Genomic DNA, 25688 nt, shown 5'->3' with positions numbered 1-25688 from the left:
AGCCTATGAAGACAGAGCCTCCATAGTAGTGTCACGAGTAAGAGTTTTTGACTTGTATAAAATGTTTAAAGAGGAAGGTAGAAAAGGGATCAGCGATGATTCATTAAGTGGTCAACTCTTTAAAAGATTAAAAACTTGGTGTCCTAGTATATGCTTACCATGATTAATAGTTGGGGAGTTAATTATAGATAAAGAAATAGTAAAAACGAAGTTAAGCAGTGAAAAATTCCTTACTCAGAAAAATCGACAGTAGAGCTGACATTTCATAGTAATGCTTTGTAAGATTAGGAATATGAGACAGTAGCTGGTGTCATTTGCAATCTCGTCTGGCTTTCGTTTCTATGCACGGCCTGAAATTGCCTTAATCTTCCATCGATGACAAGGTTGTGACTAGCTGTCAATAACTTTCCAAAAAAAAAAAAAATTAGGGCTCCAGAATACTTTTACTACCTTTGGGAAATAAAATGGTATAGGACATTTATTTATTTATAAGACTTTATGCGAATTAAATATTCTGATAGTGTTATGCAACAGCTGGAATCCTTCATTAACAGAACTAGTTGAAATAAAGAACTGCTTTTAAACTTTGCTTTGCCTGTATTTGTTTATCTTATCCTAGTGGTAAGCCCAGGCCTTGCTACCATTGAATTATTTTGATTTATGGCCAATGCAACTAAAACCATGAGACCAATGTATTATGTCCCTTAATTTTTTTTCAGACGGTTTGTCTATTTTGGGGGATGAAAAAAAAAAACCTGCTACTTCCTTAAGAGGTTGGACCACTCACTTTGACTTGTAACGGTTCTTTAGGTTTTAGAGATTCCAATTCGAGTCTTCCATCCAAAGGACATCTTTATCAACTAATCTACGGAGGCTCTGCCTTGTTAGCACGTTATGCGCAGCATCCAAGAGGATTGTTATGTAATTCTACTCGGACGCAGCGATTTCATTGATGGGAAGTGAGAATGAAATTGAGTGTATATTTCGAGGTGCTTTAGTTGTTTAGTATAGCTTTGCGAAATATTCACAATGGATTTTTTCATACTGTTTTGCAGAAGATTTTTTTTTATATATAGAAAACAAAAGGGCGATGGGGAGGTTTTAAGTAATGTGTTTATTCTATAATAATTTTCGAAAGTTCTTTTAATTAACTTAAACGAGATGAATTAGAAGATAGGTATCTAACATTATACACACTCCTGCGATGTATTTCATTCTTTCAGAAAATTGCTTCCAAAATGTTTCATTGTAAATTTTATTTTCGCAAATTGAAATGTTGTTAGTAAATTTGTTGTTTGGGAGTTTCATGCAAAACGTTTAGTACACAAAATTTTGTTTCACACGACTATTTTTTAATACTAGGTTAATTTCAGTTGTACTGAGAATGTTGGTTGAAAACACGATTTTCTTATGGAAGTAAACACTAACTTTTAAAATATTAAAATATACGAGGGTGGTCTGAAAGGTTCTCAGCCTCCACCATAGATGGCAACACTGTCGGCAAGATTTTTTTTTCTAAGTTGGTACATCTGTCATAAGCATCTATGTGAAATTGCAAGTCATTCTATCAAGTAGTTTATTTTATACAGCTGTCTGAAGCAAAAGTGTTTTCTGTATCCCTTGAAATGGATAAAATTGAGTATCGTGCGGTTATTATAAAATTCTTTGTAAAAGAAGGTCTAATGCCAAAAGAAATTCATTTGAAGTTCATAAAAGTTTATGGGCACTCTTCTCCTTCGTTTTCGGCAATTAAGAAATGGGCTTCCGAGTTTAAACGTGGCCGTACCAGCCTTGAGGATGATCCACGCGAAGGACGTCCAAAAAGTGTAACAACACCAGAAATCATTGATCAAGTGCACGATATGGTATTGGATGACAGGCGAGTCATAGTGCGCGAAATTGCTGAGACTATAGGCATTTCAAAAGAACGTGTAGGATATATTTTGCATGAAGAATTGCAAATGAAAAAGCTTTGCTCAAGATGGGTGCCGCGCTTGCTCACAGCAGATCAAAAACGCACTTGTATGAAAATCCCTGAACAGTGCTTGGAGCGTTTTAACCAGAATAAAACTGAATTTGTGCTTCGATTTATTACTATGGATGAGACTTGGATTCACCATTGCATGCCAGAATCCAAACAGCAGTGAAAACAGCGGACAGAAGCCGTTGTTCAGCGCCAAAGAAGACACAGTCGGTTCTATCAGCAGGAAAGGTCATGGCATCGGTGTTTTGGGATGTTAAAGGCATTTTATTTATTAATTATCTTGAAAAGGATAAAACAATAACCGGGGATTATTATTCCGATCTTTTAACCAGACTAGACAAAAAAAAATTCGTGAGAAAAGACCCGGTTTGCAGAAGAAAAAATCATCTTTCATCAGGACAGTGCACCTGCCCACAAAGGTGTTTTGACAATGGGAAAATTAAGAGTTCTGCACTATGAATTGTTGGAACATCCACCCTATTCCCCAGATTTGGCTCCTTCTTACTTCTCTCTCTTCCCAAAACTAAAACTATTCCTTTCTGGTCAGCGTTTTTCTTCGAATCAAGAGGTGATTGCAGCTGTAGAGGGGTATTTTGCAGATCTTACTGACAACCACTACAGGGACGGGATAATGGCGCCGGAGCATCGCTGAAATAAATGTATTAATTAGTCTTAACGGGGAATATTATTATTATTATTATTTGACACCTGCAAGGAGTCCAAGGACTCATCGAGGGAAGGCACCTACTCTACAACTCCGTCTCCACCACTCAATCACCAACTGACCGCAACTACACCAACGCCATCTACCGCCGACCACCACTGGTATTTCCACAGACCATCACAAACATTCATGCCCACAGCAGGATTCGAACCCGCAGCCTTTTGGCTGGAGAGCGGATACGCTATCCATTCGGCCAACCAGTCCATGTTGAAAAATAAAAATAATTTTGAAATTAGAAATTCGTTTTTTCATTGTTAGGCCTAGAGCCTTTGAGACCACCCTCGTACACTACTACCAAGAATTGTCCGGACACGTTAGCAATTTATAATTGATACCAGCAGGCGAACCCTAATATCGGATATGTCCACCTTTGGCTTTGATCACCTACTGCGCTATTTGAGGGATGCTTTCCACCAATGTGCGGCACACATCAGGTGAAATTTGTCTCCATTCCTCTATCAAAGCAGTACTGAGTTCAGCGACAGCTCGAGAACGTGCTGCTCTGAATCTCAATCGCTCCAATTCGTCTCACAGGTGTTCGATGGCGTTGAGGTGAGGACTCTGCACAGGCCAGGGCAGTCTTTTAACACCCATCTCTTCATACTATTCAATAACAGCTTTGTGGCATGTGGCATTGTTGTCTTCATAGTAAACACGGGTCCGTTCCATAAAAACTCCACAATGTAGGCAACACCTGATTATCCAGAATATCAAGGGACTGAGCTGCCTTCATGGAACCACAGACAACGACCAGTGGTCCCACTCCAAACCACTGCACCCCACACCATTACTCCACCATCAAACTTTACTGTGGGTACAACACACTGTGGTAACAAGCGTTCACCAACCTGCCTCCACACCAACACCCTGCCATCAGAGTGGAAATAGGTGAACCTTGATTCATCGCTCCAGAGGAGTACGTTTTTCATTAGTCAGTTGTCCAGTTCACACTCTTTGCACTAGGCCAAACTAGTCTCTTTGTTCATTGTTATGATGTTTGGCTTGTGTGCCGCTGATCTTCCATGAAAATCCAGTAAATAGAGCTATTTTTCTACATTATTAGTGCTTACTATAGAATTACTAGCGCTCTGGAGCGGATGGTCTGTGCCGATTGTAGCCTTTTTTTGCGTGCCAGCCGTTGCATTAGTGAAGCCAGAACGTCTCCATTTGTTTATCACATCGCCAGCCGTTGATTTTGGATGCTCCAGTTGAGCAGCAGTGGCACGTATGGACATGCCACCAGTGTGACAGCCCACGATGACACCTCTCATATTGAGTTTACGTCTTGTTGTCATACCACCTGTATTCAACTACTACGATGAAATCAAGGGCGAATATTCCATGCTGGCTGCGCAAGCGCATTACTTGAGAATGAAGTAATATTTATTTGTTAATAAATGCATGCATTTATAAGCATTCCGTTTAGGCTTTCTTTTATTTTTGTATACAGAAGACGTCTTAAGCTTGTGCAGCAATAATTGAGCTTTGCTTTGTGTATCGAAGGCCGATGCTTGCTCGTCTAGTCAAAGCTAGATTGCTCGGTTGCCGGAGCTTCCAGGTCCTCGCTACAGCACTGTGATTTCATGCGCGCGCATAACCATTTCCACTCCCTTCACTTCGTCTTAAACACAGGCCATACGCAGTCAAAGTAGCTCTAGCCAGTGAGTTTCGGCCAGCCTTTACAAGTGTGCGTGTTGCTTGGGAAAATTAAGTTACAATCAACTTTTAATGACGATGTTATTGACCAGTTTATAAAGAAGAACCGTAGGGTAGAATTTGTATTCAAGTAGCTAAATTGAAAAAGATAGAATATCATTTGTAAAATAAATGTTGTATTTGTATGATTAAATGTACATAAATTTCTAAATATATAGTTTTAAATGGTAAGTAATTCATTATTCCGCTAATCAGACTTCAATCACACCTCTCACTCCCTGAATGATAACAAGAGCAAGCCTGAATTTCAAGATGAAATTCAGGATGAAATACTGCTTCCTACTATCTGTACACCGGTTTTTATGTTATTAATAAACCTGGAATGTTCCATAGCTTCAAATAACAGGGGTGTCTGGACAATTATTGGTAGATAGCGTATGTCTGGCAGGCTGTTTTTTGGATGGAATCCATTACTTCATTTTCATTGTAGGAGTTAGCAAAATGCATCGTTTAAATTGAAAATATCTCAAGGTGAAATAATTTTGATTCTAATTCTATTTTTAGCACATCACTTTCTGGTGTCACTTTCAGATATATCTCGCGTTGTAGGATTTCCAAACAGGAATATATAACACATTTCTACAATTGAAAGATATGTGTTCATGTTTTTATTGACTATTTTCCTGTTTAAATCCACTGTTGAGTTATATATAACTTTTGTAACATTCGTGTGACATGCATCGTAAATAATAAAAACATTTCACGATGGCATTAATATACAACAGACGTCGGGGAAAAGTGAGACAGTAAATCATGTGTATTTTAGTGCATTGATTTGTTGAAAATGTTTTTTTATTAGCCTTATTAGAACAAAAATTGGATTTGATTTGTGGATAGATTTATGCTAGTAACATTCATTTAAAATAGATGCTTCTTTGAACAACCGTTATAGAATGACTTATTGGCGCCACAGAATTGAAGTGGATTCTGTGATTATCGATACTGCTTGTGAAATTTATGTGCGATCACCCTGGGGAATTGTATATTACGTAGATTCTTCTTAGTTGCGATTTCTTTGGCCCATATTTTGTCCATATTTTATGATTAGACTTTTATGCGTTAAATCATTTATCTTAACAAGAAAGCAAGTTGGCAGGCGAACGGATGCACCTTTGACGTACAGTCGACAGACGTATTTAATGCAAACACAACTTTACTTCTGTATGATGGAAGCATGACGTCATCAAAACGACACAAAAATGTTTATCTGTTGTAATAATACCATCGTTTGTCGCCTATTTTAATTTCAACCACGTAATTTACGTGCACTAATAATAACTAAATAAAAAAAGAACATTTGCTGATAGAAACAGTGGCTGCATCTTTATTATTCTGTTGCATACTTTTTTCTCTATAAGCGCAGAACATTCCAAACAGGATAATCACGACCATGAGATAATGACTTACTGAACAGGCTGAATTAATGAAGTGAATTATGGTTTGTGTGGGCTTTCCCTCAACCTAGTGGTTGGCAGGGTAAGAATGCTACTTTATTAGGGAATTATGATAGAACACGGTGGTTTCCCCTTATCTTCACTGGCCAATAGCATTCTGTGCCTGTAGATGTGTGTCCTGGGCCTGTTTGCCTGTTTTGAAAGACGAAAAACTAGAGTTTCCGGGAATACCCTTAACTCACCTTTGATTGAAAAGCCTTGCTAAAGGTCTTCGCGTCATAGATGAATTCGAACCCAGGTCTTTTCAACTAAGGACTCCATCGAAACCATCTGAGATACGGAGTACCGAATTATGGTTTACTAGTTCTAATTCTATATATGATGTTATCTTTAATAATTGGAGCACCACATTCTTCACTGCTTCCTAGCATAAACGAACCATAATACGTGACGTCACATTCTGAAACTATCAGTTCTCTCTCTCTCTCTCTCTTATATGTGGTAGAGTGATTCTGCTAATTTCATAAAAAAAAAAAGCTAAACATTTGAGTCAAAATTTTTATATGTCCATAAAAAATAAAGTTTTTCACTCAGACATTAATAACAAGCGAGTTAAATCCGAATTTGTGAGAAATATTCATTTATATTAGTAATTTTTTAAAATTCTAATAATTATTGATTGAAGAAAAATAAAATACTAAAATAAAGAGCTCTTTATTTCAGTAAATACTTTTACTCTCCGACCGAGAGTTCGCTTACGAAAATATACACCTCTCCGACATTTCAAGTTCCTTAGTACTGAACGAGAGTGTTTGCTCTCTTAAGGTTTCTTCCTGTTCTCTGAGGAGAACCAACCAGTTCGAAACAGCTGTCAGCCCAGTGAAACCTTATCAAAATGGACCAATAGAAGGCGAATATATGGACGCTTGGGCAAGCGCTCATGTCTTCTAAGTGGTCCGCACTTAGAAGCACTTATGTCTTTTAAGTGGTCCGCACTAGGGCAACTCGTGAATGCCGGCGAGTGTATTCCCGTAAGCTCTCTGGTCAACTTTTTTTTTTACGAAACTTTAACAGTTTCTACATTCGGCTTTGAAATAATGCTGGATTTAATATCCACTTTACTTATATAAATAATTTATTTTGTCCAGTTTGCATCTATTTACCAGCTGGCAAAATCTACTCGCCACTGCGAGTGGACAAACGTATCTTTGAGGCCCTGTCCTACACATAATACCCTAGAAATGGCCCGATTGAAACCAAAATTGATGGATTTAATAAAGATCCTAAATACCAAATTTCGTAAATTCCATGTAGCTAGTGCAGAATTCTTAATATCAGTTCGATTCATTTTGCAAATAAAAATTATTATAATACTTTGTGTGTGTATGTTTCTCCCTGCACTTGGTATGCTCTTCTTTATCTCCTACATTAAATTTTAAATATAAGTTTATTAATTGGGAAAGGATATCATCCTCTTACAGAGGATGATGATGTATTAGTGCTAGTAGGTAGTAGTGAGAATATGAGCCTGAAAAATTTTGGGCATAGAAGTAGGGGAATTGACAGACGGAATAACTCAAATCCATGTTGGGCTGAAGCACTGCAGGGAGACGTTATGAGTTATCTTTTTTGCCTCCCCCCCCCTTGTATTATCGTTTCTTTCTTAAACCAACTCCCATTTTCATATCCTTTTCTGCTACTTTTCTATGTACTTAGTAGTTCTCTACTTCTGAATTTAGATTTTAAATTATACTTTTGGGTAAGAATATCATTATGAGCTTTGACTAACATCAACTGTGTACGGATTGTAAGCTTGATAACCTTAACAGTTCTCAGTTTAATAGTTTGTAATGGTAGGTGAACAATGCTACTTTGTCAGATAACATCTAAGCTTTGTACTACAGCAGCTGGCTGTAATGCAGAATTTTATGTTATCTTTGCATGATCCTGGAATGGAGCACATTTCACTTTTGTTGCAATACTACTAACATCTTTTGGCGAAGTCGTACTGGCTGTATGTTCTGAACGGTGATGGATTCTTCAACAATTGTGTAATATGTCTTTTAGTAATCATTGCTCTTGTTAACCGTAAGTTACTGTTGCTAACTAATTTCGCTTTTCTGTAAACTATGGCTAGGGCTCATTTCTGATAAAATCTTGTCCCCTATCATTTACTTTAAAAAAAAAAATCATTAGTAAGCATCTTCTAAAGCGCATAGCATATCATATTGACAGTCTTCATTATTCTGCCTTGCAGTAAGAACATCTACTATCTAGTGCCTTTTTGCACGATGTCATCCTTTCACATTTGGATAATCAGATGAAACGTCTTGCAAGAGCACTTTGGTAGTGGGGGATGGAGACAGAATGTCTTTTGGGATTGCTGCCTCGAAACTAGTGAAGTTTTGGCCTTGTGCCAAAAACTACTTATCAAGCACGGTACAGAATGTCTACTGTCATACAGATACTCTCTGCCTATAGATAATAAAAGCACATTATTATATAGCACACGTGATTACAAGAGATGACTCATATTGGAGATACTTGTTGCATTCAGTTCGTAACTATAGACGCAGTTCATTTCTCACATATATTTTGTACAGACCCTCTTGTATATCGACTGTTGTAATACAGCTGGAGGAACTTGTAAACGTAATTTATAATACTATATTTTAATAATTAAATGTACATTTCACATAATAATAACAATAAGCCATAACAAAAATATCAATAATGTTATTATATTATTCTCGCATGCCTTTTCCACATATTTCTTTCGTGGTATAGTTATTGAAAAATATTGTATTTACGCACGAAAAAACATTGCTTTTGTTCTTCAGTTAATGCAGAGACAATAAAATAATCAAGTGGATATGTTTCGCAGTTTGAACACGAAAGTTTGAACACCTGAATATACTCGTATAAGACACTATGTAGAGTTCGTGATAGGGAAGAAAGAAAATTTATATTAGACGTATTATGTGACATTTATAGTAATTTCAGGAAATATGCAAATGAAGGAAGGCTTTTCGACTGAACAAAAGTATGCAGATAAACAGAGCAGTGGAAAAGTTCATTCACAAATTTAGAACTGATTCAGGAATAGGATAGTTCTTCATTTTATTTATTAATTATCTTGAAAAGGGTAAAGCAATAACCGGGGAATATTATTCCGATCTTTTAACCAGACTAGACGAAAAAATTCGTGAGAAAAGACCCGGTTTGCAGAAGAAAAAATCATCTTTTATCAGGACAATGCACCTGCCCACAAAGGTGCTTTGGTAATGGGAAAATTAAGGGATCTGCACTATGAATTGTTGGAACATTCACTCTATTCCCCAGATTTGGCTCCCTCTGACTTCTATCTCTTCCCAAAACTAAAACTCTTCCTCGCTGGTCAGCGTTTTTCTTAGAATCAAGAGGTGATTGCATCTGTAGAGGGATATGTTGGAGATCTTGCTGAGAACCACTACAGGGACGGGATAATGGTACTAGAGCATCGCTGGAATAAATGTATTAGTCTTAAGGGAGATTGTGTTGAAAAATAAAAATAATTTTGAAATTATAAATTCGTTTTTTCATTGTTAGGCCGAGAACGTTTCAGACCACCCTCGTAAGTATTGCGACTGCTGCACTGTATTTCAGGGAAATCCAAATTATACACTTTAAAAGCGTGTGTACTACCACACTTTTCCACGCTTGCTTTCTTTCCTCCGTTCCCAGACTGTTTTATTGAGTAGAGATCGAGACTTTTTACAGACCAGCCAAATTTTTCCGCATCATGTTCCTGAACCATATCGCGCGTCATGATGCAGTTATCTTGGTTTTTTTTTCTTCTTTTCTTGAAGGATCTCTTATACTACACTCAAAGCTAAAAATAACTCTTACTTTGTCCATTTATACCGCAGATGGTTCAGCTTATTTATTTATTTTTTATGACATGGCATTCGCTTGGAGACTGGTACTTTCATTGATCTTCACCTCCCCCCCCCCCCCCAAAAAAAAATAAAAACTGCGCTGTCTGCTCAGGAAATTTCAGATTTGTAGTGAATGCTGGAGCGGATTAGTATGAGTTAATTTATCTCTCTATTATAATTTTTATCTCTATTATAATTTTTATCTCTATTAAAATTTTTCGAGTCTGTTTTTTTCCTCTCTCCATCTCCTTATAATTTATTATAGAGCTGGTAATTTTGATATCATGGTATATACACTTCTTTTTCTTTTCTTTTTTCTGGGGTCTTATGATTTGTCCATGGTGAAATTGGATATTAGACACTCAGGTTGGAAAGATCCGAGCGTGTTATCAGTGATTTAGGAACAGTTTCTAGACATTTTCAGTCGAATCTGAATTAGCCAATCTTTCAGGGATCGGGATTTTCTCGCACTGCCTTGAAAAAATGAATCTGAACACAGCAATCCTTCGATTAGTGCGCCTAATGCGTTCTTTAAAACAGGCGCATTAATCGAAAACGCACTAATCGAGTATAATAACTTATGGAAAAAAGTATAATTCGTTCCTCAAATTTCTTTTTGACCCTTAATTTTTTTAAATAAAAGAATTAGGGTATGTCTCAGGGTATGCCTAGTTAACGGAAAACTATGAAGCTGAAAGACAATAAAACATATTCAAAATATAAATCTATTATTCTGGCGAGCATTCTGTTTCTTTTTTTCATACAACTGCCTCTTCTGCAAATTTTCCTGCTTCTCCCTTCGCAAGGGTCAGTCTCTAAGCATTGCTACTTAAAAGTTTCAGTTGCACAAAAAATATTTTAAATTTGTTTCTGTGAAATCTCTGGGCTTGTCAGTGATTAAAGTTTCTTCATATTCTTTAGGATCTTCCCGCTGTGCATCTAAATTTAGCAGGTCGGAATCACTCAATTTCTCAGAATGAGTTTAATTAACTTAGATTCATTTTAAAAGCCTCTAAGATAATTTGCACAGTGTGGAAGAATATGCTTCCAAATGGATCGCATATTGCTAGCAGTAATTTTATTCGACTTTGCGACTTTATAATCAGGCTGAGATTTCTCTGATTTAGCCAGAAACGTCTTGGAAGGCATTGGCTTCCAAAAAAAAAAAGGCCAGTTTCATCGACATTAAATATTTGTTGGTCACAATAGCCCCCTTCTTATACAATTTTCTTCAAATCTCTGGATAATTTGCGGCCACCTCCTTATCGGCACTTGCAGCTTCACCTGTGATTAGAACATTATGTAGTCTATTTCTCAAACCACCCAGCACTAACGTAGAATTTTTTCCCATCATTGATAGCCCTTTCTTTCAAGGTTGCAAAGAGACTTAATGCTTTTGATTTAATAAGGTCAGTTCTTACCAGGATCCGTTTTTGGTTACAATCTTCGATCCGTGTAGAAAGAAGTCTCTCTAATTCAATCATTATAATACTTTGCATTCAGCAACTTTGCTTAAAATTTCTCTTGTAGTTTATTCACCCATTTTTGTGTTCTTGTCTTATCTTTGCTCTGGACTCGCCTTGCTCACTTTCTTTATTATTTCAAGTTTTTCTTCCAATGAGATTACTTTTCGAATCATTTTCACACTTTCACTTTTTTGCTCGCTAATTGTTTTATTCATGATGAAAGGTTGGCAAAATACTTTAAAATAAAAAAAAAATGCAAGGAAAATAATTGCAAAGGAGGTACGAGATATGATCAGGAAAATGCTATGTAATTAGCAGACGACATAAATTTTGGCGGTAAAAATTTGGAACATAGTATACATAGTGTACATGGAAGTAGTGTAGTATGCCATTAAAAATAACTTTGTAAAATGTTTTAAATCAGTAACTAAATTATTTCATTCTGGTGAGGGATTTTTTAAAATAGTTAGCCATAAAAATGTATAGATAGAAAATAACATTTATTTTTAAATGATTAAATTATTTTTCATTTATTTTGCAGTGATTAAATTTTCTTCATATTCTTTAGGATCTTCCCGCTGTGCATCTAAATTTAGCAGGTCGGAATCACTCAATTTCTCAGAATGAGATTTCATTAACTTAGATTCATTTGAAAAGCGTCTAAAATCATTTGCACAATGTGGAAGAATGTGCTTCCACATTGTGCAACCCATTCCACTTTTTCGAATTTTAGAGGCACAGTAATCGAATTTGGGTATCGAAAAAAAATGACGCACTAATCGAAAACGCACTAATCGGGGGGTGCATTTATCGATGGATTACTGTATTACGTTTTCTTACACACGGCTTTACTTTCCTCAGTCTTAATTGTAAACAACTAAAGCCAGCTCTTTTTCAGTGGTAATTTCTAATTGAACCAGATTACATTAAACTACATTTAATTGTAGTTAACAAACAAACAAAAGCAATAAATAGCCCTAATCAATTCGAAATGGCATTTTCATAATGAGAAATCGCAAAGTATAATCATATTACAAGCATTTCTTGCTGTACAAACTTGAAACCATTCTTAAATTCAAAGAATGTAAAAAAGTGGTCGTTCTTTTGAAATACAAGACGTAGAAGACGATTATTGCAGATGGGAACGCAATAATCTTCTACGTCTCGCTGAGGTTTTGGATTTATAACATTGTAGTAGAGAAATGAGGGCAGAAATATTTCAAACATTCCACCTCATGTCTCTGCAACCCATTCCTTTTACATGAGTGTCATATAATATCAAAATGATGTTCAAATCTTATAAATCCAAACCTTTACCAGACGGAGAAGATTACTGCGGTAAAAAAAAAAAAAAAAAAAAAAAATGCCTATTCGCTGTTACGTTTATGTTTTGAAAGAACGATCACGTCTTTAAACTCTTTAAAGACGTGATCAAACTTAGACAAACCAAAATTGCATTACAGATTACGTGAAACAGATGCCATGGGTATTAAAGCATATCGATTCACGGATAATTTACCAGAAATTAACGATCATTGAAAGAAGGTTAGCTAAATGTCAAGAACAATGAAAATCTGAAGATCTTAAGAGGTTTTGCATTTTATTTTAATTCCTACAAATGACCAAATGCAGCTTATGTATGAGATATGCGAGAAATTGTATTATATTACGTCAAGGTAGTACTAAAAAGTTCTTATATGGTCGTGGTCATAACGAGTTAGGTAAGTATTATATTTGATTTTTCAGGTGTTATTAGCTTGACAGCAACAAACTGACGATCTACAAAGAATCTTGTATTCATTTTATGGGATACAAGCACCACTGACTGGCTGCTTTCTTTATGATGAGCGATTCTAAATTAAGGAATGCAAAACCTGAATCTTCGAGATATTTAACTTCTCTCTTTATGCTGTTAATCAGAAAAATTTGATGTCTAGGTATAAAACCAACCGATCAGCCACATGGCATCATAAATCATTGCACAATAAATCTTTCTTTAGATATAATACCAAGTGAGAGGAAAGAATATTTTTGTAACAGCATAAGGAAAAGATGCAATGGTCTTTTTTTTTTCTTTTTTTTTTAAATTTTGAACAAGACTCTCTCTCTCTCTCTCTCTCTCTCTCTCCTATTGTAGCTATAAGAACAAACCATCGAGCCTTATCAGAAAGAAATTTTCAACAATTAATCCATTAAAATGTATCATTATCTCAGTTGAATTAGTCACTGAAAAAGAGGCTAAAATGTTCATTGTATAATAACAAGAATTTAAAACAATTCATGGGAGAGCTAAATGTAATTAACCGCAATCTTCTGATGACCTAAAATATATATATATATATATATATGCAAAGTACAAAACTATGTTTATGCATCTTTTCAACATCTTTGTAGAAAGAATGAAACTATAGACTATAATATAAGCTTACAAAATAGAACAAAACATATAGTCATAAAAGAAAAATGAGAAAAAAAACGAGAAAAAAATCGTTTAAATTACTTTAAGCAAGCAAGAAAGAAATGAAAACTACGTCCATGCACTACGGGAGAAACGAAAACAGAATGATTCTGAAAAAACAGGAAATCGAAGTTAATGGTTTAGCTCATAAAAGAATAATTATCAAATAAGTATGACACTGTAAGCGGAATTTAGTGAATTAATTTATTGTGATTCTATTTTGTTAATATGATTTTTTGTTAATTTATTAATCCATATTCTAACATGTTTTAGTATCGACATTGTATACGTGATGTAAACAGAAAAAAATTCAAAAATACTGTTGCTTTTTTTTAAAGTTGTTAAAAATTGTTTTTAACATACGTATATTTAATGGAGTAGCAATTAAAAAATTAACTGAAACTGATTTTTTTTAAAAAAATGCAGCTGGAATTTTCCGCTTTACATCACTGAAATTCATATCGGCAATTTTTTGTTATTTCAAGTTTCGCATTTTTTTTTTTTTTTTTTTTTTTTCTAGAGAGAAAAAAATAGAGAGAGAGAGAGCAGTGATTTTTGAGTGACATTTGAATTTTCAGTATGCTATTTGCTATACTGTTTTCTTTCTCCTCTATTTTTTGGTCACGATTTGTTTCTAAAATTTATTACTTATCTTAATAATTCACCGTTTATGGTTGTAAAGTGCATGAATTAGCTGCTCTGAGACAGATATTTTCCTAAGCATTCGAACTAAAAAAAAAACAAAAACAAAACGGAAGTACGTACACCTACCTGGCACCGGCAATGTATGATATTTTAATAAAAGAGGCATATCAAGCGGCGATAAGTAGTGTTTTTTTATTCAAAATTTCTACTTTTTCGAACGTACAGATTAATAGGGGAAGGGATGGAATTGAATACATCATAGAGAAATGAGTAACGGAAATATTATAAAATGTGTGACATGGTACTTTAGTATGTACTAAAATATTTACTAGTATAGATGGTGGATCGTGTAGTGTAGAGTTGCCGCCCGCGATGATTCCTTGGACTCCAAGGAGGTGTTATGTAATAATAATTTATTCACTCAAGAGTACAGTTTAAGAGATAAAATACACTACAGTAATACAAAATGAAATAACACAGTATACAAGAGCATATACAGTTTACGTGTTAAATGTAACTGAAATAGAATGCTCTTTTTATTTCTATTCAATACCAGGTGTGCGGTACATCCATTCAAATTTCATGGTAGTGCCATTCTTTTATTCACTGGCATTATCTCTTTTTATGGGATTTCATAAATTTGCGTTGCGATTATGAGATAGAAATAACCGCCCTCATTGCCAAATTAGGTTTATAAAAGATTATTGCGAATAACAGTTGAATTCACATGGTATGGATTTTACTTAACGGGTAATGAGGATAGTTCGAAGTTATTATTCCTATGCAATAATAATGTGAGTTAGCTAGTCTCATACGGTGGTGGAAGGGTTTTTCATCCCGAAAAACAGATAAACCTGCCATAAGAACACAAGCAATTAACAGACAGTACACGGACCTGAGTTGCTTTGGCCGTATATCTAAAAACACAAAACAACAATAATACAATTCATCAGGGCTCCAATAAAAGCAAATTAAATAAAATATTTTACAGGATGCAAATGTACTTAAATAATTATTTTCGTAACCCAAGTATATAAAAATATATGAGAGAACTAACGGAAGTCGATTTTTCCATGTTTTCAATCGCTCTGTTTTAAGTTTTAACCGAAACACTGACTTACTATGATAGAAGAATCCGATTTTTTTTTTTTTTTTTTTTTTTTTTTTTTTTTTTTTTTTGCAGTACAGTAATAACTCTTGACTTGTGGAGATAAATAGTATTTATTCTTAATTGCAATACATTAAAATAAAAGTTTCATATTTTTAATTTAGAAGAAAATAGTAAACATGAAGTGGTGCATATTTAATTACTGGAGCGAAATTTAAATTTGAAGAGAAGATAAATTTGATCATTTGTTACTGCGGGATTTGAGTCTGCACAGGTTTCCTTTCTCCCAGATTTACTAGTGCTAACGAGAGTGGAACTGGTTGCAGTATGCAGGAAATTGTTATTTAGCCCTTTCTCCTGGCTTTCATTTTTTTTTCTTTGTCATATATAAAACATGTATATTATCTTGGCCTGATCGTTTTTTTTTTTTTTTTTCATGCTTAGCTTTACTTGATAAGGTGAACTAGAATTCGACTGCTCTCTACGACAAGAGGAATTTATAGATCGCCTCCCCCCTCCCCCTCACACACATAGGGCTAAGTTAGTTGGTCTCAGGCGGCTATGTTTTTTCCCCTTCGGTAACTCGGTTTTTCCTTCTCTCGTACAGCAACTCTACTTAATAGCTCCGAGAACACATTTTGAGACAAAAGCACACTCCAGTTTTAATTTGGCTGTAATAAAGATGTGTCATTCCCTCCGTCTTAGGATTATGGGCAATATGTCAAAACGCTAAGAAATATGAGACCTATCAAGAAGGTAATACAGTACACTGGAAAGCGTTTTGGAGATTTTTTAAATATAGGATGCATTAGGATACTTTCAACATATACATTGTGTTTATTTTTATTTTTGTGGATGTAGATTTTTAACGGTAATTAGTCTTTTCATATGTAAATAGAACTCATGTGTTTGTATATTTACATTCTAATTTCAGTATGTTCATTGTAAAATGAAAGAAATGTTGGAAAGGTTTTTTTTAGTCTATTTACGTAGTACTTCTTTATTCCAGCCAACTGAAACTTGAACTCCAGCGCCTGAGAAAAAAGGGTGCTTTGCGCCAAGGATTAGATCCTTCCCGTTCGTGTGCGCGTTGTATGAGCGAGTTGGGCCGCATTATTAACCGTGGCGCTCTATGCACTGTATGCCGCAAGAAGGTGTGCAAGTCCTGCCGACAGTATGGCGACGATGGGAAGCAGTGGATATGTATCGTCTGCCACAAACAGATGTAAGTACAACTAGATAGGCTTTTTCTCCTTCTCTGTTTTATACCTGATATGTTGTGCATTATTTCAATTAAAAGTTAAAAAATATGACGTCCATCTTATCTATTAGGAAAAGAAAAAAGAATGAACGTTTTCATTTTGATATGAAGTTTTTCAGCATAACAGGTAGACGAAACTAGTACGATTGTGTGTTGTCATTTAATGCATTTGAATGGATAGCGCCAGGTAAGTCCACGCATCGGGCTACCCTACACAACTATCGATTCTGTCGTTTGCTTGGTCGGTGGCAACTTGGCGTATAATGTTGTGTTCCAATCTGCCAACTATGGGGCGTACCTATGACATTTTATTGTGCCTAGTTTTACGTAGTTGATAAAGTAGCAGCAACAGATGATCAATAAGCGTTTCCACTTGTGGTGTTTAAATAAATGTGATAGCTTGTGTGATTTGTTTAGGAAAGCACAGAACGAAGCAGGAGTTCTCGAGCGATTGATTTGCCAGCCGGAACAGAAGTTGATTTAGATTCTAATGGTCAGAGGTATACTTTGCATGGAGTGTTTATCATACGAGTACGATTCGAAATAAGATAGTTCAATTTTGTGTATTGATGTCATGTTTTTCTTTCTTTCTTTTTCTTTCTTTTTTTTTTTTTTAAATCATGTACAGCATTAACACCTGACTCCACAGGTAGCTTGTTCCCAGTGGAGTCAGGCGCTAATTTTGTATACAACGTTTCGATTTCTGATCTTAGGCTACTTTCATTCATTTCCTGTATACTAGTTATGTATTTATTCTTTTATATACTAGTTATGTATTTATTTTTTTATTTTTATTTCTTTTATCAGTTTTGTAGATATGCATATTTTTGTCGACTATTATGTCACGTTCTTCCTTTCGTCTGTTCCGATAACAACACCGCTCTGGCCGAACCAAATTTTAGGGAAACTGAAATTTGGAATGTTTGTCAAAATTTATTGCACCGTCTCTCAATTTTGTGTTAAATCGAACCATGTTTTTTTATCTTCATAGAAAAATTATTGAATACATTTCTTCATTCAGTTCTGTGTCTTACACCACTTGTATTTTTGAGTGAAGAAACTGAATCGTATTATTATACTGTTATACTTGGGAATGTAATAATACTTAGTGGTACTGTTGTATTTTAAATACATCAATCATTTTATTTATTATATCCTATTAATTCAGTGGAGATTTAATTAAGTTTTGTTTATTATTATAAATTTGAAGGTATACCTGGACAATTGGAATAAATTAAACATGAATTAAAACGAATTTACATTTCTCATATTCCATCCTTGAAGATGTCTCGGTGACTAAGTCGAGATATTGGAGTCGTTAAACCTTTAATTCATTCGAAGTGCTTTCTTCATTCCTTTAATACTTTAATACTACAGTAAGCCTTACACTTTCGGCAATACATGTTCTCCTGCTTGTCATAGCAGGAGAACATTATTCAAAATCATTTAAGGTATTATTGTTTTACTGCAGTGATGGACTTACGTTTAAGCTCATTCTAGTCGTTCCACCTTAGGCCTTTATGAAAAATATGGTTTCACCCACTAATACATGGCTAGAATAAAGCGCATCAAGTGCCAGCAACACAACACGCAATACACGCCAGTACTCAACAGTAGCCAGCCAGTTGAAACCTTAATCTTATTTGAACGTATGTGCCACATCAAGCTTGTAGTTTGTGTTTTGTAGTCTCCTGATAATGACAGTCAATAGGATATTGTCGAAAACAGTAGGGATTACTAAGTTATTAAAGTATTATATGCAATTTCACGTGTGAAGTGCCTATTTCAACATGCAGTATATTTTATTTGTTAATTTTACACCACATTGGCCAATGGTGAGACAAGTTTAAACATCAGTGGAAGCGAAAATGTTTTGATGCGGGTTGTATAGAACACTTTACGTGATCTAGTCTTGTCTAGACGAAAATTCATATAACTTCCATTTGATTGCTTTATTTTATAATGTTTTCAGAGACTTTTTACGTTAAAAAAAATCGGACTGCTACTGTTCTGATTACTATTATTCCTGCTATGACAATAATAAGTTACTATTCTGATTTTAGCCTTTATGATTCCCTCGGATCATTTGCGCATTTGCTTATATATTTATTTCTTTACTGAAAAAATAAAAGTTTCCTTTTAATGTATATTAAAAGAAAATAAAAGCACAATCGTGTTATGGATTACCAAAATTATTTGTGCTTAAGGTTATTTATTGTTCCTTGCGTAAGAGATAGCGTTTATAAAATTGATTACATCTGGGACCGGAGTGAATTCATCACGAACTCTAAAGACCAAAACAACTTAAATTCATTTCGTTCATTATCAGTCTCACTATCCATATTTTAACTGTCGAGTTAGCACGCGTACACGAATGGTCTTCTCCTAGCGGTTTAATCATTTATATGGCTATTGCTGACACTTTCATGTATGTTTATAAACAGTATGTATGTATGTATGTTTATAAGCATATTCGTAGACCCTTGCTTGAAAATTACCTTAAATTCTTCTCGTCGCAGAGGAGCTCTTTAAGGAGAATTTTAGTCGACGTGTGGTAAAAAGCATTGCATCACGTTGTCGTCCATCTTAAACTAATTTAAGAAATGTAATCTTGATAGCATCACATAATTTCCGCTTCATGACATTAAGCTTAATTTAATTCTCATAAAAACGAATTAATATTTAATCCAAACCGACGAGTCCGGCAAACCCTGCCATGCGTTACTATTGTAGGAAAGGAGAGGATTGCCCCATTTGCTCGAAAATGCACTTTCGTTGAAAAGACTATGCATTTGAAATCCTGTTTAGGACGGGAAGAGCCTTTTATAAGTATTTGTTCGTCTGAAGGCGAGTATCATACGGAGGAATCCGGTTTTTTTTCACCTGGAAAAACTGACAAACCGGCCAAAAGAACACACGCAATATTTAAACATAATACCGCATAGCCTTATGTTCTTCGGTCGTAATTCCAGACAAGAACAAAGTGCTTTCATTGCAGCCATCTGAAACAAACTAAAGTTGTTTTGAGTATTTGAAATAGTCTTAAGAATTGCCAAGTGAAATTTAACTTAAAAGGAGAAAATGTAGCATCTTCATACTATATCCAGAACAACTGAGGGCCGATGTCAGTATTTGGGATGAGAGCAGAGGAGAAGGAGCATCATATTCCGTCTGTCTGTACGCATATGTATAAATATTGCTTGTATAGATATTGTATATACTAAGTATAGATATTGCTTGAATTAAATCAAATGAGAACTGGACAAAATGTCCGGTTTGATCATTACAAAGTGTTTTTTTTTTTATGAATTTTTTTTACCACTTTTTTCATCAGTTAGACATCTTATTTGAAGTTTTGAAGTTTTCGAACGCTCCCATTGTCCACCCTGCAAGAAAATAATGGAGACTTAATATCTGAAAATGATACTAGCTGCTGATGGAACTATTGAACATAATTAATATTCATCAAGTGGTAGTAAAGGTCTAAATGCAATTCCCATTATTCATTCAAAAAATCGGAACTTTCTGTAATATTGATATCAGTTATGTTACTGTTATCTTTATCTGGATGGTTTTTTTGGGGAAAAAACTTCTAGAAAAGAACCTAAAAGCACGAAGCCTTTTGGTTGTGGTTAAAACAGGATTTTATTTTATTTATTTATTTTTATTTTTTGACTTTGCGTAGTGTACTGTATTTTATATGGATTCCATAGCACACAAGATGTATATCGTTATTTTAAGTGCTTTTCATGCATCTAATCATATCTTAAACGATGCACGTATGGATGTGATTATTCAGTACTAATAAACTCCGTTGTCACAGTGTTTAACTTTTTGAAATTTTCTTTTCCGTTTTCGGTGATCAAAATGTAAATAGTGATATTTAAATGCACGTTAGGAAGCAACTCGGAAATTAAAACGGAAACTATATTAATGAGTTCGCTGTGTATGGAAATATTCTTCGACGCAACGCACTTTTCATGCTGCGCAGTCGGCTACTTTAAATGACTGTAATATTTTAGGCATACAACTTAATGTTATTGGTACGTAAAGCATTATCTGGAATATTTAGTTTACTTTTTAAAAAAGTAAACTAAATATTCCAGATAATGCTTTATTGGGATGCTCCAATTCTTGTTATAAAATTTTATGTTATTGTTTATATATTATATACACGTATCAAAACAAATGGCAGAGTGACGTTCGAAGAATACCCGTGGAGATTATAAATACTATAGTTGTAGATATATACTTATATTCAGTTGTAGAATGCCCTATGCTGTGTCACACTTCACTCGAGTAAAAGATCCTTAAGTGTAATAATTATTTATAGCGTTTCCCTTTGAATTTGGATATGTTAAGTATTAATTATGGGACAATGATCTACCGTCTTCGACTGTACTGTTTGAAGGAATGCTGTGATGTAGAGAAACTTCGGGTAATGCGGAATACTACTACTTTGTGTGTAAAATAACATTCCGTATTGCCCGAAGTTAATCTGTTGCAACCAGGGGAAAATGTCAAGTGTGATGTTCTAAATAAACTGTGGCTACGTAGCCAATTTCAGTTGTTCTCTTTTCTGCCAGAAGAAAGCCCATTCTAGGTTCTATTTTAATGGCCGACTACAGGAAAAACGTTTTCTAAATCTCAGCCAATTTCCATCTTGATGAATCTTTAGTGAAGGCAGTAGGGTTCCTGAAACTCGGCTTCTTACCCAGCAACTTGGAACAATCGATTGTTCCGTTTCTGCAACTCAGGGTTTAGGACAGTGTTTCTCAATGTGGGGCAATTTGAATATTTTGGGGGGCAATTAGAAAATGTACATGTACATATTTATATTATACTTTTTCAGAACTTGGCTGACTATTATGCTAGAGGGGGGGAGCATCAAAATCTTTGAGACGTTGAGGTGGGACATGATCCAAAAAACGTTGAGAAACACTGATTTAGGATCACAAAACGGGGTCAGTTACCTGCACTTTTGCACATTGCTTTCAAAATCAGCAGTAGCATGGGCTCAGCAATCAGTGACATCCGTGAGTGGAGACATTAACTGCTCGCCGATTTCCAAAAGAAAAGAAAAGATGTTAGAATTTATTTTTTTTTATATGATTAGATTGAAATCAAAATTGAAACAATTAGTTAAATTATAATCAAGATCATTAATACTCAGAAATTACACCTATCGAAACTAAAATTGAATCACAGACATCATATTGTGTGTATGCCAAATCTGAAAATTTAGCATACACACAAAAAATTCCATCTAGCTAGAGCGAACTTATTACAGTATAGTTTCGACAAGTTTTTCACCTTTATGTTATTGTAAATGGTCTGATAAATTTGTCAGGATTCCAACACCAAATATTCCTTTATTAAATAAAGGAATATTGAATGCCATATTATAATCAGTAACGCTGAAATGACCATAGTTAACCTGATTTCAGTCTAAGGTGGTCAACTTAATATCTCATCAGCTTGTGCCTGAAATGCTTTTGTGCACAGAATGGATTGTTTATTTCGCCATAGAAAAAAAAACCCGAATTGCCGAGAAGAGAGAGAGATTGTCGTCTGTAAGAGCTAATCTAGACATTCCTGAAAAAAGCCTTAATGCTTGTACAGTCAGAGATGGGGAGATAATCTCCTCAGATTGAAAACTACTTCCTTATCCGGTGTAATGGATAAATAAAAAGATTTTAATAAGTATATTTATTTTACCTCCATTCGTTTAACTTTTGAAAATGGTTGTGCAGCCATTGACTGTGAAAATTGCTTTCATAACGCTAGACCCTTTGAAGAAAGACCGTTATAGGTTCCATTCTAATCGCTGACTAGAGGAACTCTTTCTAGACCTTTCTTCTTTCCAAGTTGATCTTTGAAACAGACTAAAAAACTGTTTCCTTCCGGAAACTATTTTTCCCCGACTTAATACATAATATATATTTCGTACATAATATTCCTTTTAGGATTCAAGACCACGAGAGGCAGCACTTGTCTGCCGAAATCTCTTCCCTAGAACCTTTGATAGCTTGAGTTAAGTGACTGGCTGCTCACTTGTTTTTAGAATGGTACAGCAGCTAAAGGAGTTCATCTACTGTCTTTGGGAATAACAAAAGAGCATTGGAGAATTTTTTACATTTTTTTTTTTTTTGAAATTTTAAATGCAACTAGGCGTTGAAATATATGCAGATTTTTATTAGGTACATTTATGTTTCAGAGCCAGTTTTAATACTGATGCTGAAATACTTTGATAGCTTTCCTGGAAAAACTCCGTTAAGCATTCCGAAGAACCACATGCTTTTATCTATTTTGCTAGAAAAATATATTTAAAAAAATTGAGTTGCATTCCGGACAAATGCTGGAATTTGTAAGGATTTTTCAGCAGCAGATGAATTAAGCCGATCTCATACTGAGGTGATAGAATGCCCTTCTTTTCATAGCAAGACAAACTGTCGGCCTTGTTGGCCGAGTTATTACTATACCTGCTCTCTCTAACCAGCAGGCTGCGTGTTCGAACTCTCCATGGGCTAGGTAGGAGATGAATTACATCGCACGGTGTGAGATCACCATCCCGCTTTTTGGAGGCTTGAAAAATGGTCCATGACGGTCTCTAGAGCGGGGTTTCCAGACTGCGTAAAAATTAATTAAAAATTAAAAAAAAATACAGACAATTGATAAAAATAGAAAAAAAATCTTTAGCCTATCCACCGTATGAAATGTATTATTGGTTTGCAAATAAACGTTCATGGGTGGGAGCAACGGGGAAAAAAAATCAGAGAATCCACGAATTGATGAACATAGCTAACTAGAGATTTTAACCGTTTTTTTTTTTTATTAGTAAAATTAACTTTTATTGTAATAAGCTAATATTTGCTGATCTCTAAAGGAAGATGGAATACTGTACTAGGGGAGGTAGCAGTGGAGGACTAAGCTCCTTGTCATTACCATAATTTTCTCCTTTAGAAAGTTTTGTTTCTAACATGGAAATGTGTTACAATTCCTTTAGCCAGTATGTGTTCATTTAGTTTAATTTCAGATATGTGTTCATTTCATAATAAAATTTTAAACGATTTTTAAAAACGCGATTTTAAGGTCAGTGAATTAAGGTGCTGTCTCCTTCACAAATATAGGAATTCTTGCAGCGGTCTACGTTTTTTTGAAATACGTTTATATAAATAAGAATGATGCATTTTAATGAAATACCTATATTGCAAGATTTTGGAAAGAAAAAAATGCTAGAAAGACAACTATAAAAATAGTAAAAAAATAACGAGAGTACATTCCAGTATTGTATTCTTCTTCTTTAGCCTCTTTCCATCCACTACTGGATATACCCCCCCCCCCTTAACTTTCCAGTTCTGTCTGTCTTTACCCAATGTCCACCATCTCATATCAAACCTTTGTAGATCATCCCTCCATCTTGTTCTTTGGTGACCTTTCCTTCTCTTGGTATCCAACTGTATACCGAGAGAAGTTAGAAAAAAAATTAAAATAAACATCAATCATTGTAATATTTTACAAATTCGCATGCGCAACAGCTCAACTGGCAAGAGCAAATGCAGTAATTTGCTCTTTCCGGTACACAGTACACACAAATGGCGCACTCAGGATTTAATCTTGAGTGGGGGGGGGGCACTCAAGATTTAATCTTGGGGATTGGGGGATCGAGTTAAGTAGACGATTTGAGAACACACACTACGCATTGCATACGACCTATGACTGAGCATCTGCAGTGATCGCCAATGCACGATACCCGTGATCTCCTCTGACTCTGTTCGGGCAAACGAAGTAGGCTCGGTCCGCCCGAGCTTTACTTCGCTCGCCTTGCGTTCACAGCGGCTCTGATTCCGGAGAGCTATAGGGTACTCCCACCTTATGCGACCGCTAATTCATAAGTAGTATAGAAATAGAAGACACGACACAACATAAATTAAAAAATGAATTTTAATTAGGAAAAGATTTTTGGAAAATTTTCTAGTGTTTTTTCCTTTTTCTTTTGGGGTGCGCCACTGCGTGCGTACCTCAAAAGAAAAAGGTGCGCCACTGCGTACGCACGCACAGACACACACACACACACACAGTCTATTCTTACAGTAACTGATAAACTAAAGGCAGAACATCTGATAGTATTAAAACGATGATATAAAAAGGAAAACACAAATGCAGTATGATTAGAAAGGTCTTAAGCATAGATACATTTGCTGCCAAGTCAATAAAACAGTGATACGTCGTTCCAATTTGGTGAAGTGGATTAAAATTACAATATCGCCAACTCAGTACCTTAAAAAATACAGCAAAAAAAAAAAGTTGAACACATAAACAACTTGGAAAAAATCCCCATGGTAACCAGTCATCAATATACAGTAGTTGCAAGAAGGCATATGCTTTCACCCAAAGGAAAGCAAGACACTTAGTAATGGCCACAAATATTAACGAATATTCGTAGACTTAAAGCTTTTCGTAGTGTAGGCCAGTGGTGTTCAACCTTTTTTCACTATGCGAGCTACTTTTCTATAAAAAGTTATTCGGCGATCTACTCTCTATATAAGTTATTCGACGATCTACTTTCTTATATAGATCACGTTCCCCCAACCTGATATCTGATTATGCACAAATAAACAACTAAAAATAAATACACAACTAAAAACTTTATTTGTGTATTAAAAATTTATTTATTTATCACTTTTAATTATTTTAATACAACAAAAAAAATATATTGGAATAAAATATTTATTTCTCTATTTTGGAAAACCAAAGTTAGAAAAAACAATAGATTGATTACAAGCTCACAAGTTACAGGAAATGCTGGTTGATTAAAAAAAAAAAAACTTAATGTGAAATTTGGCATTATTTAGACCGCAATATTTTCATAGTCAAGTTGATATGAAGAAGTGGCCAATCGCAGATAATCATCCAAATGATCATTTGTAATTTGGTTTCTTAATTGATTTTTTATGACGGTCATATTTGAAAAAGCGGATTCTGACAAGTATGTCGATCTGAAACACACAGAAT

At 35.0% G+C, this 25688-nt stretch overlaps 1 protein-coding gene across 1 annotated transcript in view; it reads left to right on the top strand.

The window, feature by feature from the left end:
* LOC150094275 (uncharacterized) overlaps positions 1–25688 on the top strand; it is a 449181-nt gene that overhangs the window by 135944 nt on the left and 287549 nt on the right. Inside the window, exon 3 of the mRNA XM_090412434.1 lies at positions 16422–16637. Within this exon, the coding sequence (XP_090268560.1) occupies positions 16422–16637 (216 nt within the window). The remainder of the gene's footprint in view (positions 1–16421; positions 16638–25688) is intronic.

The sequence above is a fragment of the Typopeltis vanoorti genome, chromosome 22, assembly GCF_054136105.1.
Source record: "Typopeltis vanoorti isolate ZY-2024b chromosome 22, IOZ_Tvanoo_1.0, whole genome shotgun sequence".
Taxonomy (NCBI): domain Eukaryota; kingdom Metazoa; phylum Arthropoda; class Arachnida; order Uropygi; family Thelyphonidae; genus Typopeltis; species Typopeltis vanoorti.
Note: the sequence above shows the minus strand (reverse complement) of the source record. Positions and strands in the feature narration are given on the sequence as shown.